The sequence below is a fragment of the Lissotriton helveticus genome, chromosome 5_1, assembly GCF_964261635.1.
Source record: "Lissotriton helveticus chromosome 5_1, aLisHel1.1, whole genome shotgun sequence".
Classification (NCBI taxonomy): Eukaryota; Metazoa; Chordata; class Amphibia; order Caudata; family Salamandridae; genus Lissotriton; species Lissotriton helveticus.
The window spans coordinates 40,322,802-40,340,684 of NC_136065.1; the positions used below are offsets into that span (position 1 = coordinate 40,322,802).

General features: G+C 49.2%; 1 protein-coding gene across 1 annotated transcript in view; it reads left to right on the top strand.

Annotated features, from left to right (window-relative positions):
- The window catches only part of LOC144752932 (E3 ubiquitin-protein ligase TRIM39-like), a 331,687-nt gene extending 315,224 nt beyond the window's left edge, over positions 1-16,463 (top strand). The window contains exon 6 of the mRNA XM_078640749.1: positions 15,649-16,463. Coding sequence (XP_078496875.1) covers positions 15,649-16,166 — 518 coding nt within the window. The 3' untranslated portion in view covers positions 16,167-16,463. The remainder of the gene's footprint in view (positions 1-15,648) is intronic.
- The last annotated feature ends 1,420 nt before the right edge of the window (positions 16,464-17,883 follow it).

The window sequence follows — 17,883 nt, forward strand, 5'->3', positions numbered from 1 at the left end:
CAAGACAACAATAGAGTACTGCTGCACTGATTTCTGCAGATAATTCCTGAACACTATTTGTCATTTTCCTGCTACAATTTCTGTAATTTCAGCCAAAGTAGAATGTGTCGCCTGTAATATCTGGTTGAGTGGAACTGCATGTTGTAATACTGCATGTGGTAATACTGCATGTGGTAATACTGCCTGTGGTAATACTGCCTGTGGTAATACTGCCTGTGGTAATACTGCCTGTGGTAATACTGCCTGTGGTAATACTGCATGTGGAAATACTGCATGTGGAAATACTGCATGTGGAAATACTGCATGTGGAAATACTGCATGTGGAAATACTGCATGTGGTAATACTGCATGTGGTAATACTGCATGTGGTATTAGTGCATGTGGTAATAGTGCATGTGGTAATAGTGCATGTGATAATCCTGCATGTGGTAATCCTGCATGTGGTAATACTGCATGTTATAATAGTGCATGTGGTAATCATGTATGTGGTAATACTGCATGTGGTAATATTTCCTGTCGTTATAGTGCATGTGGTAATAGTGCATGTGGTAATAGTGCATGTGGTAATAGTGCATGTGGTAATAGTGCATGTGGTAATAGTGCTTGTGATAATCCTGCTTGTGGTAATCCTGCTTGTGGTAATCCTGCTTGTGGTAATCCTGCTTGTGGTAATCCTGCTTGTGCTAATCCTGCTTGTGGTAATCCTGCTTGTGGTAATACTGTATGTGGTTATGCTGCAAATGGCTATACTGCATGTGGTTATGCTGCATGTGGTAATACTGTGTCGCTTTGAATACCAGTTGGGAAGAAACATCATTTTTTTTTTCAAATTAGTGTTGACAAAAAACTGGAAATAGAAATCTTTGGACTGTGGCTTCGGAACAAGGTGTTGGAGTTCAGTGAGATATTCTGGTTCAGCCCCTGTAATGTTCGTGACAGCGCGGTGAAGTTAAGTGAGATATTCTGGCTCAGCCCCTGTTGTGTTTCTACAGGACGGTGGAGTTCAGTGAGATATTCTAGCTCAACCCTTATAGTGTTTCTACAGGTAGTGGAGTTCAGTGAGATATTCTGGTCAACCCCTGTAGTGTTTCTGACAGGACGGTGGAGTTCAGTGAGATATTCTGGTCAACCCCTGTAGTGTTTCTGACAGGACGGTGGAGTTCAGTGAGATATCCTGGCTCAGCCCCTGTAGTGTTTCTACAGCGCGGTGAAGTTAAGTGAGATATTCTGGCTCAGCCCCTGTAGTGTTTCTACAGGACGGTGAAGTTCAGTGAGATATTCTGGATCAGCCCCTGTAGTGTTTCTACAGGAGGGTGGAGTTCAGTGAGATATTCTGGCTCAGCCCCTATAGTGTTTGACATGGTGATGGAGTTCAGTGAGATATTTTGGGTCAGCCCCTGTAGTGTTTCTACAGGGCGCTGGTGTTCAGTGAGATACTCTGGCTCAGCCCCTGTAGTGTTTCTACAGGGGGGTGGAGTTCAGGGAGATACTCTGTCTCAGCCCCTGTAGTGTTTCTACAGGGCGGTGTAGTTCAGTGAGATATCCTAGCTCAGACCCTTTAGTGTTTGACAGGGTGGTGGAGTTCAGTGACATATTCTGGCTCAGACCCTGTATTGTTTCTGACAGGGGCGGTGGAGTTCAGTGAGATATTCTGCCTCAGCCCCTGTAGTTTTTCTGACAAGACGATGGAGTTCAGGGAGATATTCTGGCTCAGCCCATGTAGTGTTCCTACAGGGTGGTGGTGTTTAGTGAGATATTATGGCTCAGCCACTGTAGTGTTTCTACAGGGCGGTGGAGTTCAGTGACATATTCTGGCTCAGCCCCTGTAGTGTTCCTGACAGCGCAGTTAAGTTAAGTGAGATATTCTGGTCAGGCCCTGTAGTGTTTCCACAGGACGGTGGAGTTCAGTGAGATATTCTGGCTGAGCCTCTGTAGTGTTTCTACACGGTGGTGGTGTTTAGTGAGATATTATGGCTCAGCCCCTGTAGTGTTTCTACAGGGTGGTGGGGTTTAGTGAGATATTCTGGCTGAGCCTCTGTAGTGTATCTGACAGGGCGGTGGAGTTCAGTGAGATATTCTGGGTCAGCCCCAGTAGCGTTCATACAGGGTGGTGGGGTTCAGTGAGATATTCTGGTCAGCCCCTGTAGTGTTTCTACAGGACGTTGGAGTACAGTGAGATATTCTGGCTCCGCACCTCTAGTGTTTCTACAGGGCGGAGGAGTTCAGTGAGATATTCTGGCCCAGCCCCTGTAGTATTTCTACAGGGCGGTGGAGTTCAGTGAGATATCCTGGCTCAGCCCCTGTAGTCTTTCTACAGGGCGGTGGAGTTCAGTGAGATATTCTGGCTCAGCCTCTGTAGTGTTTCTACAGGGCAGTGGAGTTCAGTGAGATATTCTGGATCAGCCCCTGTAGTGTTTCTGACAGGACGGTGGAGTTCAGTGAGATATTCTGGCTCAGCCCCTGTAGTGTTTCTGACAGGGCGGTGGAGTTCAGTGAGATATTCCGGCTAAGGCCCTGTAGTGTTTCTACAGGGCAGTGGAGTTCAGTGACATAATATGGCTCAGCCCCTGTAGTGTTTCTACAGGGCGGTGGGGTTTAGTGATATATTCTGGCTCAGCCCCTGTAGTGTTTCTGAGAGGGTGGCGGAGTTCAGTGAGATATTCTGACTCAGCCCCTGTAGTGTTTGTCAGGATGGTGGAGTTCAGTGAGATATTCTGGCTCAACCCCTGTAGTATTCCTACAGGGCGGTGGAGTTCAGTGAGATATTCCGGCTAAGGCCCTGTAGGGTGTCCGACAGGGCGGTGGAGTTCAGTGAGATATTCTGGCTCAGCCCCTGTAGTGTTTCTACAGGGCGGTGGAGTTCAGTGAGATATTCCGGCTAAGGCCCTGTTGTGTTTCTGCAGGACGGTGGAGTTTAGTAAGATATTCTGGCTCAGCCCCTGTAGTGTTTGACAGGGCAGTTGAGTTCAGTGAGATATTCTGGTTCAGCCTGTGGAAAAACAGCCCAGATTACAACCGATGCCCAGGCTGCTTGCACAAGACGCCTCTTAGTTCCCATCTTGAATAGTTACCAAATAAAGAGACGGGCGCTGGAAGCGGGAGTGCAAGAACAGATTTTTATTTCTCATGAGGAGAGCCTGTCATTTCGGACACGCGCACAATGTCTTCAAGAGGTGCTCTAACAAGTTTCTCTGAGGCTCCGTCTTTTATACACAGGTTTATGATGTACAAACATTCCTTATTGCAATAAAGGCACTTTGAAGTACGAAAAGGCGTGTTTGGAATCCCAGCTTCAGGCCTATTCCCATACCAGTCGTTCGGATGTCGTTTCCCCTCCCAAATGTAACATGTGATTGTAATCTTGCAGCCGGACATTCCAACAGGACACGAGGGCAAGAGGGGGTGGTCAGATCTAAGGTTGGGCAGGCGATAAGATCGGGCACTTCGGTTGGTGTATCACGCTTTGCTATGCGGGGCCAGGGGGGGTACATCCATGAGGCTTTGTTTTGTGACTTGGGACCGGGTCGGGAGGCCAGGCGTAGCCGGAGGGGGGTCATCAGAAGAGGGGAAGGGTGTTCCTGGGAGGAATGCAGGGGGTGTCGGTCAGGCGGGGTGTCACTTTTAGAGCAGGGTCGCGCAGAGGGAGAGGGTTTTATGGCCTATGCATGAGAGAACGGGGGCTGTCGGGGATGCTTGCGAGGCTGGGGAGTGAGGGGGGAGAGAGAGACGCTGGCTATCGGGAGTGGGCAGAGAGGCCTTGGTGTCTAAAATGGCTGTCGTGTACGTGCGTGCATGGGCCTATGCTGGCGGGATGATGCGGTCAATGCTTCGCGGTATTCGTTCTGCTTACAGCGAGGGGTATGGTGAACACAAATGAACGCCGCTTATGTACATATACATTGTCATTTTCCACAGTCGCCGCTTTTTAACATAAGTTAGTTCATTTCCGTGTTTATCATAACTGACGGGGTGTACATATAGCCATGTGTGGTCAATGAAATAGCGTTGTCAATACTGGCGAATTGCATATAACCATGTGCAGTCGATGCGATAGACGAGGTGCAATACATATGAATTTACATTTGTCGATATATATATATACGAGTCTAGAGATCGGTATACAACTCAGTCGGAGTCAATCAAGGAAATGTTCCTGCACATTATGGAACCATGTTCTGACTCTCTCTCCGGCGGTATCAATGTACAGTTAAAAGTGACCGATGAAACATTTTGAAAGCAATACAAAGTGGTTGAGGGAGGAATTCAGTTCAATACAAGCAAGTAGTCAGAGGGGGGGGGGGGTAGAAAGTTCGGAAAAGGGGGGGGGTCTTCGCCACAGTGTCTTTTTAGCAGCGAGCCATCACTGGTAGGCTCTAGTAGTTCTTCTTCTTCCGTTGGCGCTGTTGAGCACCGGCGGTGGAGCTATAGGTCCAGCTCGGATCAATCCTTACACGTTGCAGGGTGCAATCTGTCCTCTGCTGTTAGCCCACAGTCCTGTTTTCTAACTAATCTTTTCAAGGGTGCCTCATGCTGGGCACCTGCATTTCTTTCTCCTTCCGTGGCAAACCCTATTCTACCTAAATGCTGTTCTTCTCTGAGTCAAAATCCATGTGAAAAAAAGGGGGGGTTGTCGGATAATCGAGGGAAGAGAGGGCGGGGTGGGATCAGATCTTTGAGACAAACCAAGGGAGCAAAGGATAACGAGCAGGCAAGCCCATCAATCGGGCTAAAAGGGGCAGGGACTTCTGGCACGCGTGGGTCAGCAAGCAGAGGGCTTCAAAGCAGCCCTCCATCCTTTCATTTCCCGTGTTTGAGAGTGGTGCCTCGTCCCGCGTCTCGTTGCTCTGCGGCTCCACCTTTGGTCGAGGTCACATGTGCTTCATGATCTGCGGCTAGGCTGTGCGTCACGTCCGGCCCCTCTCCTCCGGTGATTGTGTATCTTTGAATGGGTACAAAACAAGCTTTAGAGAACTGGCAGGAGAAGACATTTATACATTTCAATTCCGCCCCCAATCTTAAGTAGTTGGGGATACGTTCATCGGTCACAGTCAGAAGTTATCACTATGGAGTATGTATGCGGGCATTTCTACTGAGTTTGTACTAAGTCTATTTGGCGTTCATTCATGACGTATATGGAGAGAAGTCAGACTCTTATCAACTGCGTATTCCATCAAACTCGAAACCGGATCCTACGGTAGAGACTCGTCTTTCTAACCCAAGCCCTGGCAGTCTTCTATCATCATGAGAGAGGAACAGAGGCTAAACATTATTTTCTCGGGGAGCAACGGTTAATCAGGGTCATCAGTTATACTTCGGGATATGGAGCTGGGGTCAATCAGGAGAAACGAGGACGCTTTGGACATCCGTACTTGGGTGCAGAGAGGTGGGGCAATCTGGGCATTGGGTATTGTGTTTCTAACGGACTGAGAACAGAAGGCCACTGACATATAGTCCCCTTATAAAAAGGCCATATTAGGGGACATCAGTCGTCTTACCTGTCCTTTCCTTCTTAGCCAATTCAAGTTCCATCATTTTACAGAAAGGTGAGGTAGTAATATGGCAAATTACAATTGTTTTAGTTGCTGTCAATTTTGCCGAACACCTTTGTGTTCAAAAACCAATTAAGCTTGTGCCGGCGGGGCACAACGTTACCACACAAAGGAAGAGGGAACAGGGGGACTCTCAGAGAGAGAGAGAGTCGTCCGCATTTTAAACGAACTATTCGGTACACGTACGACATGGAGAGAGAGAAAACGTGTACAATAATAGGCCATTTAGTGCGCACACAACACAGAACAACAGGGGTCAAGTTATATAGAAACACAGGCTGAGGGACGACGTAGATCCATACATTACGTACACATGAATTCAGGCGGGAGGGAATAGTACATGTATTGTATACAAAAATCCAAGACAAAACATAGAACAGTACTTGGCCAAAAAGATTTCTTCCTGCATGCTGCGCATCCTTAGTATCCTACTTAATTCATCTGGCTGCCTTTGCTGGTGGCCTCGGTTGCAAATACTTACACCTTTGTCAATTGTTCGGGAACTAACCTGGTCGGGCTAATACTCACGGTGGGATCTTCGAGTCATTTTTAGCGAATGGGTATCCAGGCTGAGGCAACGGAGGGTGTCAGTCGGGAGAACAATGGGGCAGCTTTGAATTTCATGTCTATGAGGGTGCAAGAAGGAGGTGGTAAATCTTAAACATTGACAATATTCCTAGTCTTCCAGGAGGAGTGTACTCGGGTAAACCTCACCCCGGAATATTCCTGAACCTTTCCCTATTTAGTTATCGTATGAATTTACTCATGGGTGCACGTCGTTCTTGGTTGCATTATTTGGGGTGCCGGTTGGAGTCATATTTTGTCATACTGCAATAACCCGTCAAGTTTCTGCTTCAGGCCACCCTCCCAGTCGCTGGGTTCAGAGAGAGAGAGAGAGAGACAGTCGTTTCTAAGTAAGGGAGTGCTATATCTTTGTTTGTTCGTCGTGTATAGGCACCGTGTTCAGACCCCTTTTCCCCATTCCATCGGCCGTTCGATCATCACTTAAGTCATACATAAAACATTTCTCTTATCAATCCAAACGGGTGCAACGTGTATTCAGTCGAGCTATACACATCAGGGCATCCACACGTGCATTCATATCACACAAATTCGTCACGTTCTCAGGGGCAGTCCCCATAGACAATATGCAATTTTTCCGTGCGGAACCATGGCGTGTTGCTTAGGTCTTCTCCATACTTTAGTCGACGTTCCGATGTGACCTGCAGAAAAGAAGGGAAAAAGAAGGGGTGGGGGCAGCGTTTTAAAACACATCAGCGCGCATAAACCCGAAAATGCTTTTACTTACCACATACTCGACCTATCTCCGCGGGATGCAGTCCCTTTCATCTCGGCGTTTTAAGCCCAGAGGGACCGGTAGTGCGGGAGAGATAATCATTGATGGACTGTATATTGCATAGATCGCCCAAGGGTGGTATTATGGATCGTGTGTAGGGAAGGGTCAAAAACAAAGGGCAGTCAGTGTAAAGTGGGGGTGAACTCGTGCTCTCCTTCGAGGAGGAGGGATGGTCTACAGTGGTACAGGGTCATTTTTGTTCATCAGGCACGGAAACTAGAGGGGCTAGGTGGCATTCCTTCGGAGTGGCTTAGGGGCATCTGAAACAACTTCCCTGATACATGTGGCACATAAAGTAAAGGCTAAATATCAGGACCTTTATCGATCGCTTTACGTTGCACAAAAATATAAAAAAAACACACACACAACAAACCTGGACCATTCACATTTGCAATATTTCTGTGTACTTTGCTTTTTAACCTTTAAGTAATCGAGTTGCTTCATTTCACCTGTATTTTACTTATATCGGAAACAGTGGCCATTTATTCGAAACTTACCAATCTAAGCGCTACAACTATGTTTGCTTTTCAAAAAACCTTTATTTGAAAATGTTGGCGCACAAATACGGGCCTACAACCACGTGGGCCGGCCACGGTGCAGACTGGAACTGTACATGAGGGGATATTTATTTGAGGAAAACGTAACGGAGTCGGTGACCGTTGATTTCCTAAAGGTGCGACAAGTGCAATAAAATCATATCGAAAATTCATTGTGGGCAAGTACCATAAGTGTCGAAAATTCGAACTTTCAATAATGCGGTAATCAATGACGCGTCAGAACTTAATATCAATTCATTGTCCGAATGTTCAATCAGTACCCATCCCCTCCCGCCATGCGCTTAAAAAAAACTGCATACATATCTCATGATATCACGGCTGAGCAACCGGAACACAACAGGGAGTTGCGAGTTTCATTTGCATCGGCGCCATTTTGGGTGCGGTCAGGCAGGTCCAAGTATAGTCAAAATGTCTCCACTAACTCGTGGTTGGACCAGAGCCTCTTTCGGCAGTCCAAAAGTTTCGTTAAAGGGCAACAGAAGGGGCCACCGATAAGAACCATCAGTCAAAGGGGGGAGGGAGGCAACAATCTTTTCTACCGGGTCATACTGGTGTTCCACCGGAACCGATCAAATTGGTAGTCTGCAGGATTTTGGTCATTCAAACTGAGGCTGGCGCCAGCATGAGAGCGCCAACGTCTCGCGGCTACGTCTTGGTCGTTCCGCGGGCAATCATGGCAGTCATTCCCCATCGGGGGGCCCGCGGGAGTCGGGGGCCCCCGCGGTTCTCGTAGAATCTTCAAAGCTGGGGAGAACGCTTCTGGACGGGGACTCATTTTCTAGCTGACAAGCGACCAGGCCATCTTTGCACGCCAGGCCCAATCTTGCAGAGTCGACCGCCATGTTATGAGTTCCGCGGCAACCGGCAGTCGCTGGATCGTAAGGGCAGACGGACTCCAGCCTGTCGGGCGTGGTGTTGCACCGCAACAGTGGACAAACCCTTGTCGGGTGAGTGGAGCGTTGGGGGTGCAGCTGAGGGACCTCCACCTGGGGAGGTGGGAGAGGCTCGTCCGCGCCGCCTCTCCCTCCCAGTGCACCCCACGCCGTCTCCCGGAGCTGACTTTCGTGATGGCCGGACCAGGCGATGAGAGAGGGGGGGGTCGGAGGCATAAGCAAGACATCCCCTTCCCGTGGCCTGCAAGGCGCCAGAAGAGGAGAATGGAAAGACCAGTACATTTCCGGCCATCCCCCCACGACCTCTCCGGCCGCTGACATTCGTGATGGCCGGACCAGGCGATGGGAGAGGGGGGGGGTCGGGGGCATAAACAAGACATCCCCCCCGTGGCCTGCAAGGTGCCAGAAGAAGAGGATGGGAAGACCAGTACATTCCGGGCCATCCACCCCACGACCTCTCCGGTCGATGGCGGCCAGCCGGGCCGGCCACGCACGTGTCGAGGCCTCGTCTTCCGGATGGGCGTAACCGTGGACCTGTTGCACTTCCGGAGCTTCCGGAATGGGGGTAGGCGTCTGCTGACTTGTATCTATATTATGTTACCGTTATTGGGCGTGGCGGGCGGTGGGACAGACATGTTTGGAGCAGTGAGGGGCGGTGGAGCCTAGCTACCTTGTGGCTGCCGTGAAGTCAAGCTTGGCTTCTCTCACCACTTTCATGTTTCTTATTGCGGGCTATTTCTAACGTTTCTTATTTCTAGCGAAGTAAAAAAAAACTCATCAGTGGCCTACTGATTTTGCTCGATTTCTTTTTCCTTCCTTTTCTAGTGCGTTTCGTGCTAAAGTTTCTGTTAACAGGATACGGTCATTACTTCGTATTTTACGTATGTCCTTTTTATTAGGGGCGCCCTCCGGTTGAGCCAGATGATCTACCTCTAATAAGTGGTCCGGGTGGAACTAGTTTACCAATCAGTGGGGAGTAGATAGGCATGACAGATTACAACGGGGGACAAAGGTCCGCATTACCTACCCTTCACTACTTGCAAAGACTGGACAGAATATTTCTATTCCACGTTATTTGCAAACAGAGAATACCTCAAAAGAACTATTCCTTGAACAATAAATGTCCAGACAATCGATCAATCAGTGGGGAGAAAAACAGGCATGACGGATTACAACGGGGGACAAAAGTCCGCATTACCTATCCTTCGCTATCTGCAAAGGGAGACAGAATATTCCTATTCTTCTCTGTTTGTAGACAGGGAATATCTCAAGAACGATAATCGATAAAAATCGATAACAAACAATCAGTGGGGAGAAAGATAGGCATGACGGATTACAATGGGGACAAAAGTCTGCATTACCTACCCTTCACTATCTGCAAAGGGAGACAGAATATTCCTATTCTTCCCCGTTTGTAGACAGCGAATGTCTCAAAGAGCAACAGAGCAATCAATCAATCAGTGGGGAGAAAAATAGGCATGACGGATTACAACGGGGGACAAAAGTCCGCATTACCTATCCTTCACTATTTGCAAAGAGAGAGGAACGTTCCTATTCGTCGCTGTTTGCAAACAGAGAATGTCTCAAAGAGAACCAATACTTCAAGTAGCAACCAAGGCTACATGAACCAATCAATGAACAATACCAGTATTTCAATGCCGATTATCAGACGTGAAGACGTCCTACTTAACCTTACCCGGACCGGACCGTGTGGACAGTTCTTCGCCTTCCCTTTCCAGCGCCCGATCGTTCTCTTACTCCATGTTTTTACCGCAGCATTCCTGTGGGATCCCAGTCAGGACAGTAGGTCGCTTGAGAGAGGTCCGTTCGGAATCGGTGAAGTTCATTCAATCGGCAGCCGGACGAGGGCCCTCTCAAGGCAGGTATACTCCAATCGTTCAGATGTTCACCCCATTGTCTGGACCTCTCTTACCGGACCTTATGTCGCTGATGGGCCCCGCGTTGGGACGCCAATTGTGGAAAAACAGCCCAGATTACAACCGATGCCCAGGCTGCTGGCACAAGACGCCTCTTAGTTCCCATCTTGAATAGTTGCCAAATAAAGAGACGGGCGCTGGAAGCGGGAGTGCAAGAACAGATTTTTATTTCTCATGAGGAGAGCCTGTCATTTCGGACATGCGCACAATGTCTTCAAGAGGTGCTCTAACAAGTTTCTCTGAGGCTCCGTCTTTTATACACAGGTTTATGATGTACAAACATTCCTTATTGCAATAAAGGCACTTTGAAGTACGAAAAGGCGTGTTTGGAATCCCAGCCTCAGGCCTATTCCCATACCAGTCGTTCGGATGTCGTTTCCCCTCCCAAATGTAACATGTGATTGTAATCTTGCAGCCGGACATTCCAACAGGACACGAGGGCAAGAGGGGGTGGTCAGATCTAAGGTTGGGCAGGCGATAAGATCGGGCACTTCAGTTGGTGTATCACGCTTTGCTATGCGGGGCCAGGGGGGGGGGTACATCCATGAGGCTTTGTTTTGTGACTTGGGACCGGGTCGGGAGGCCAGGCGTAGCCGGGGGGGGGTCATCAGAAGAGGGGAAGGGTGTTCCTGGGAGGAATGCAGGGGGTGTCGGTCAGGCGGGGTGTCACTTTTAGAGCAGGGTCGCGCAGAGGGAGAGGGTTTTATGGCCTATGCATGAGAGACCGGGGGCTGTCGGGGATGCTTGCGAGGCTGGGGAGTGAGGGGGGAGAGAGAGACGCTGGCTATCGGGAGTGGGCAGAGAGGCCTTGGTGTCTAAAATGGCTGTCGTGTACGTGCGTGGGCCTATGCTGGCGGGATGATGCGGTCAATGCTTCGCGGTATTCGTTCTGCTTACAGCGAGGGGTATGGTGAACACAAATGAACGCCGCTTATGTACATATACATTGTCATTTTCCACAAGCCTCTGTAGTGTTTCTACAGGGCGGTGGAGTTCAGTGAGATATTCTGGCTCAGACCCTGTAGTGTTTCTGACAGGGCGGTGGAGTTCAGTGAGATATTCTGGCTCTGCCCCTATAGTGTTTCTACAGGGCAGTGGAGTTAAGTGACATAATATGGCTCAGGCCCTGTAGTGTTTCTTCAGGACGGTGGAGTTCAATGAGATATCCTGGCTCAGCCCCTGTAGTGTTTCTACAGGGCAGTGGAGTTCAGTGAGATAATATGGCTCAGGCCCTGTAGTGTTTCTTCAGGACGGTGGAGTTCAATGAGATATCCTGGCTCAGCCCCTGTAGTGTTTATACAGGGCGGTGGGGTTTAGTGATATATTCTGGCTCAGCCCCTGTAGTGTTTCTACAGGGCGGTGGTGATATGTGAGATATTCTGGCTCAGCCCCAGTAGGGTTTCTGAGAGGGTGGCGGAGTTCAGTGAGATATTCTGACTCAGCCCCTGTAGTGTTTGTCAGGATGGTGGAGTTCAGTGAGATATTCTGGCTCAACCCCTGTAGTGTTCCTACAGGGCGGTGGAGTTCAGTGAGATATTTTGGCTCAGCCCCTGCAGTGTTTCTACAGGGCAGTGGAGTTCAGTGAGATATTCCGGCTAAGGCCCTGTAGTGTTTCTACAGGGTGGTGGAGTTCAGGTGTAGTGTTTCTACAGGGTGGGAGAATTCAGTGAGATATTCTGGATCAGCCCCTGTAGTTTTCCTACAGGGTGGTGGAATTCAGTGAGATATTCTGGATCAGACCCTGTAGTGTTTCTACAGGGTGGTGGAATTCATTGAGATATTCTGGATCAGCCCCTGTAGTGTTTCTGACAGGACGGTGGAGTTCAGTGAGATATTCTGGCCCAGCCCCTGTAGTGTTTCTACAGGGCAGTGGAGTTGGGTGAGATATCCTGGCTCATCCCCTGTAGTGTTTCTTCAGGGCGGTGGAGTTCAGTGAGATATCCTGGCTCAGCCCCTGTAGTGTTTCTACAGGCCGGTGGAGTTCCTTGAGATATTCTGGTTCAGCCCCTGTAGTTTTAATGACAGGACGCTGGAGTTCAGTGAGATATTCTGGCCCAGCCCCTGTAGTGTTTCTACAGGGCGGTGGAGTTCAGTGAGATATTCTGGTCAGCCCCTGTTGTGTTTCTACAGGGTGGTGGAGCTCAGTGAGATATTCTGGCTCAGACCCTGTAGTGTTTCTACAGGGCGGTGGAATTCAGTGAGATATTCTGGATCAGCCCTTGTAGTGTTTGACAGGACGGGGAAGTTCAGTGAGACATTCTGGCTCAGCCCCTGTAGTGTTTCTGACAGGGCGGTGGAGTTCAGTGAGATATTCTGGCTCAGCCCCTGTAGTGTTTCTACAGGGTGGTGGAGTTCAGTGAGATATTCTGGCTCAGACCCTGTAGTGTTTGTACTGGATGGTGGAATTCAGTGAGACATTCTGGCTCAGCCCCTGTAGTGTTTCTGACAGGGCGGTGGAGTTCAGTGAGATATTCTGGCTCAGCCCCTGTAGTGTTCCTACAGGGCAGTGGAGTTCAGTGAGATATTTTGGCTCAGCCCCAGTAATGTTTCTACAGGGCAGTGGAGTTCAGTGAGATAGTCTGGCTCAGCCCCTGTAGTGTTTTTGATAGGGTGGTGGAGTTCAGTGAGATATTCTGGCTCAACCCCTGTAGTGTTTATACAGGACGGTGGAGTTCAGTGAGATATCCTTGCTCAGCCCCTGTAGTGTTTCTACAGGCCTCTAGAGTTCAGTGAGATATTCTGGCTCAGCCCCTGTAGTGTTTTTGACAGGACGTTGGCGTTCAGTGAGATATTATGGCTCATCCCTTGTAGTGTTTATGACTGGACGCTGAAGTTCAGTGAGATATTCTGGCCCAGCCCCTGTAGTGTTTCTGACAGGACGGTGGAGTTCAGTGAGATATTCTGGCTCAGCCCCTGAAGTGCTTCTACAGGGCGGTGGGGTTCAGTGAGATATTCTGTATCAGCTCCTCTAGTGTTTCTACAGGCCGGTGGAGTTCAGTGAGATATTCTTGCTCAGCCCCTGTTGTGTTTGTCAGGGTGGTGGAGTGCAGTGAGATATTCTGGCTCAGCCCCTGTAGTGTTTCTACAGGGCGGTGGAGTTCAGTGAGATATTCTTGCTCAGCCCCTATTGTGTTTGTCAGGGTGGTGGAGTTCAGTGAGATATTCTGGCTCAGCCCCTGTAGTTTTTTTACAGGGTGGTGGAATTCAGTGACATATTCTGGTCTGGATCAGCCCCTGTAGTGTTTCTGACAGGACGGTGGAATTCAGTGAGATATTCTGGATCAGCCCCTGTGGTGTTCCTACAGGGTGGTGGAATTCAGTGAGATATTCTGGATCAGACCCTGTATTGTTTCTGACAGGGTGGTGGCAGTGAGATATTCTGGCTCAGCCCCTGTAGTTTTCCTACAGGGTGGAGGAGTTCAGTGAGATATCCTGGCCTGGCCCCTGTAGTGTTTCTACAGGGCGGTGGAGTTCAGTGAGATATTCTGGCTCAGCCCCTGTAGTGTTTGACAGGGCAGTCAAGTTCAGTGAGATATTCTGGCTCTGCCTCTGTAGTGTTTCTACAGGGCAGTGGAGTTCAGTGACATAAGATGGCTCAGGCCCTGTAGTGTTTCTACAGGGCGGTGAAGTTTAGTGAGGTATTCTGGCTCAGGCCCTGTAGTGTTTCTACAGGGCGGTGAAGTTAAGTGAGGTATTCTGGCTCAGGCCCTGTAGTGTTTCTACAGGGCGGTGGGGTTTAGTGAGATATTCTGGATCAGACCCTGTAGTGTTTCTACAGGGTGGTGGAGTTCAGTGAGATATTCTGGCTCAGCCCCTGTAGTGTTTCTGACAGGACCGTGGAGTTCAGTGAGATATTCTGGCTCAGGCCCTGTAGCGTTTCTAGAGGGCAGTGGAGTTCAGTGACATAATATGGCTCAGGCCCTGTAGTGTTTCTACAGGACGGTGGAGTTCAATGAGATATTCTGGCTCAGCCCCTGTAGGGATTCTGACAGGACGGTGGAGTTCAGTGAGATATTCTGGCTCAGGCCCTGTAGCGTTTCTACAGGGATGTGAAGTTAAGTGAGATATTCTGTCTCATCCCCTGTAGTGTTTCTACAGGGCGGTGGGGTTTAGTGAGATATTCTGTCTCAACCCCTGTAGTGTTTCTACGGGCGGTGGTGATAGGTGAGATATTCTGGCTCAGCCCCTGTAGTGTTTCTACTGGCCGGTGGAGTTCAGTGAGATATTCTGGCCCAGCCCTGGAATGTTTCTACAGGGCGGTGGAGTTCAGTGAGATATTCTGGATCAGCACCTGTATTGTTTCTACAGGACGGTGGAGTTCAGTGAGATATTCTGGCTCAGCCCCTTTAGTGTTCCTGACAGGGCTGTGGAGTTCAGTGAGATATTCTGGCTCAGCCCCTGTAGCGATTCTAGAGGGCAGTGGAGTTCAGTGACATAATATGGCTCAGGCCCTGTAGTGTTTCTTTAGTGTAGTGAGCAGTCTAGTGTTGCGTGCTTTAGTGTAGTGAGCAGTCTATAACTGTGCGCTTTAGTGTAGTGAGCAGTCTAGTGCTGCGTGCTTTAGTGTAGTGAGCAGTCTAGTGCTGCGTGCTTTAGTGTAGTGAGCAGTCTAGTGCTGCGTGCTTTAGTGTAGTGAGCAGTCTAGTGCTGCGTGCTTTAGTGTAGTGAGCAGTCTAGTGCTGCGCTTTTTAGTGTAGTGAGCAGTCTAGTGTTGTGCGCTTTAGTGTAGTGAGCAGTCTAGTGCTGTGTGCATTAGTGTAGTGAGCAGTCTAGTGCTGTGCGCTTTAGTGTAGTGAGCAGTCTAGTGCTGCGCTTTTTAGTGCAGTGAGCAGTTGTGTGTCTTGTGCTTTGATGTAGTGAGCAGTCTAGTGCTGCGTGCTGTAGTGTAGTGAGCAGTCTAGTGCTGCGCTCTTTAGTGTAGTGAGCAGTCTAGTGCTGCTGGCGCTTTAGTGTAGTGAGCAGTCTAGTGCTGCGCTCTTTAGTGTAGTGAGCAGTCTAGTGCTGCTGGCGCTTTAGTGTAGTGAGCAGTGTAGTGCTGTGCGCTTTAGTGTAGTCAGCAGTCTAGTGCTGTGCGCTTTAGTGTATTGAGCAGTCTAGTGTTGTGCGCTTTAGTGTAGTGAGCAGTCTAGTGCTGTGCGCATTAGTGTAGTGAGCAGTCTAGTGCTGTGCGCTTTAGTGTAGTGAGCAGTCGAGTGCTGTGCGCTTTAGTGTAGTGAGCAGTCTAGTGCCGCGCAGTCTCTAGCGCCGCGTGCTCCTTCCAGATGTGCTGTACATTAATCATATGTATAACAGAAGCAGTAATTACAGCCTTTCTTTTTGTCATTAAATCTCTAATTGTGAATCTCTTCTCTGCAGTGATGGTGACTCTGGATCCTGACACGGCTCATCTTCAGCTCCTCCTGTCTGAGGGGGGGAGACGAGTGAGACGGACAGACACAGCACAGCGCCTGCCGGACACCCCCAAGAGATTCACCCACTACTCCTGGTGCTGTGTGCTGGGGAGCGAGGGGTTCACCTCCGGCAGACATTACTGGGAGGTGCAGCTGCTGCGGGTGGGGGAAGGATGGCGTGTGGGGGTCGCAGCAGAGTCTGTGGACTGGAAGGGAGGGATCACATGGTCCCCTGAGGGGGGACTCTGGGCTGTGCAGCGGTGGGGGGATCAGTACAAGGCTCTCACCTCCCCTCATACCCCTCTAACCCCTCGTGAGAAGCTCCTGAAGCTGGGGGTGTATCTGGACTACGAGGGGGGGCGGCTGTCCCTGTACAATGCTGACTCCATGGAGCTTCTCTACACCTTCCCGCGGGCCACCTTCACACAGAGGCTCTTCCCGATCTTTGGTCTCTGGAAAAGAGCAGAGCTGAGGCTGGTGTGAGACCTGCGGGGAGCTTCAGACCCTCATCCTTCCCTCCCACCCCCTTACAGGGAAGGAGCGGAGCAGAGGCTGGAGTGAGCCCCCCTCAACTGCCACCCACGGTTTAAACTCCAACATTCCAAGGAATCTTCTTCACAATGACCCTCACTTGTTTCCATGACAACCAGAAGTCTCACCTGAAACTATGTATCTCGTTTCCTTGTACATTTTAAAAACAAGGGCAGACAATGTTTGCAGTGTGAATCATGCACCAATAACGCATGTAACATGATAAAGTCTCAGCAGAATTAAACAAGCACTGGCATATCCAATAGGTCTCGCCTTTGGGTCCTTATAAGTCTTTAGCCAGAGGTAATGGCTTTGGCAATTTTTCTAAGTTATGTTGTACAGCAGTGTGGCTGCTGTGCTCCGTACTGCAAACCTGGTGTCTAGTGCTGTGACGTGGGGCAGTGGCATGGTGTGGTGTGTTGTTATAAGGTATGTGTTGGTGGGATGCATGTGGACGGCATATGCATCTTTACAACAAAAATCGCTAAAGTTACCTTTACATTTTTAATCTCGCCTAAAAACCTCTGAACACACAAGGACATGTTCTTTGCAACAGACGTACATCTTAATCCTCTGCACTACTAATTTAGAATGAGTGGAAACAGCCACTAGAACACACTCTGATCTCTCTCCCACAGACACATTATTTGCCAAGGTTAACTTTACATCTTTATTGTTGCCTGAAAACCCCTGAACACACAACGAAATATTATTTGCAGCAGGCATCTTAATCCCCTGCTCTACATCCACTAGATAAAACTTCCATCTCTTTCCTGCAGTAACAATAATCGACAAAGTTACCTTTACATTTTTATTGTTGCCTGAAAACCTCTCGATACACAAGGACATGTTCTTTGCAGCAGGCATCTTATCCTCTGCGCCACTTTAGCATCACTCTAAACAACCACTAAATTAAACTCCCATCTCTCTCCAGCAGTTACATTAATCGCCAAGGTTCCCTTTACATTTTTATTGTCGCCTGAAAACGTATGAACACACAATGTAAATGTGTTGTACTTGTAAAGCGCACGGCTGCCCCAGCAACGGGGCGTCCCGGCGCTGCACTCATACCGCTGTGGAACCCTTCCTGGCTTTTCCCTGTGAAAATTCCACTCCTGGGCACCCCCAAGGTGAAGCCAGGCATCCCAGCGCTGTTAGGGCCATTGTGAAGATTAAGCAAGCTATTGCCCAGAGTTGCAGCGTGGGACCCATGATTAGAATAGGCCCCGAAGTGAGAATTGTCAGGTCCGAGGAAATTGAGCCCAAGTCCTGCCGAGGCGAGAATCGAACCCTGGTCCCAGCCAGACCTCTGCATCATGGTCTGCCGCTTTAACCATTGAGCAACACTTCTCCACAATTACATGTTCTTTGCTGCAGGCACCTTAATCCTCTGCACTACTTCACCATGAGTGGAAACAGCCACTGGCAAAAAACTCTGATTTCTCTCCCGCAGACACATTATTTGCCAAGGTTAACTTTACATTTTTATTGTTGCCTGAAAACCTCTGAACACACAAGAGCATGTTCTTTGCAGCAGGCATCTTATTCCTGTGTGCTAATTCAGCATCACTGGAAGCAGCCACTAGCTCCCATCTCTCTCCAGTAGTTACATTAATCTCCAAAGTTCCCTTTACATTTTTATTGTCGCCTGAAAACGTCTAAACACACA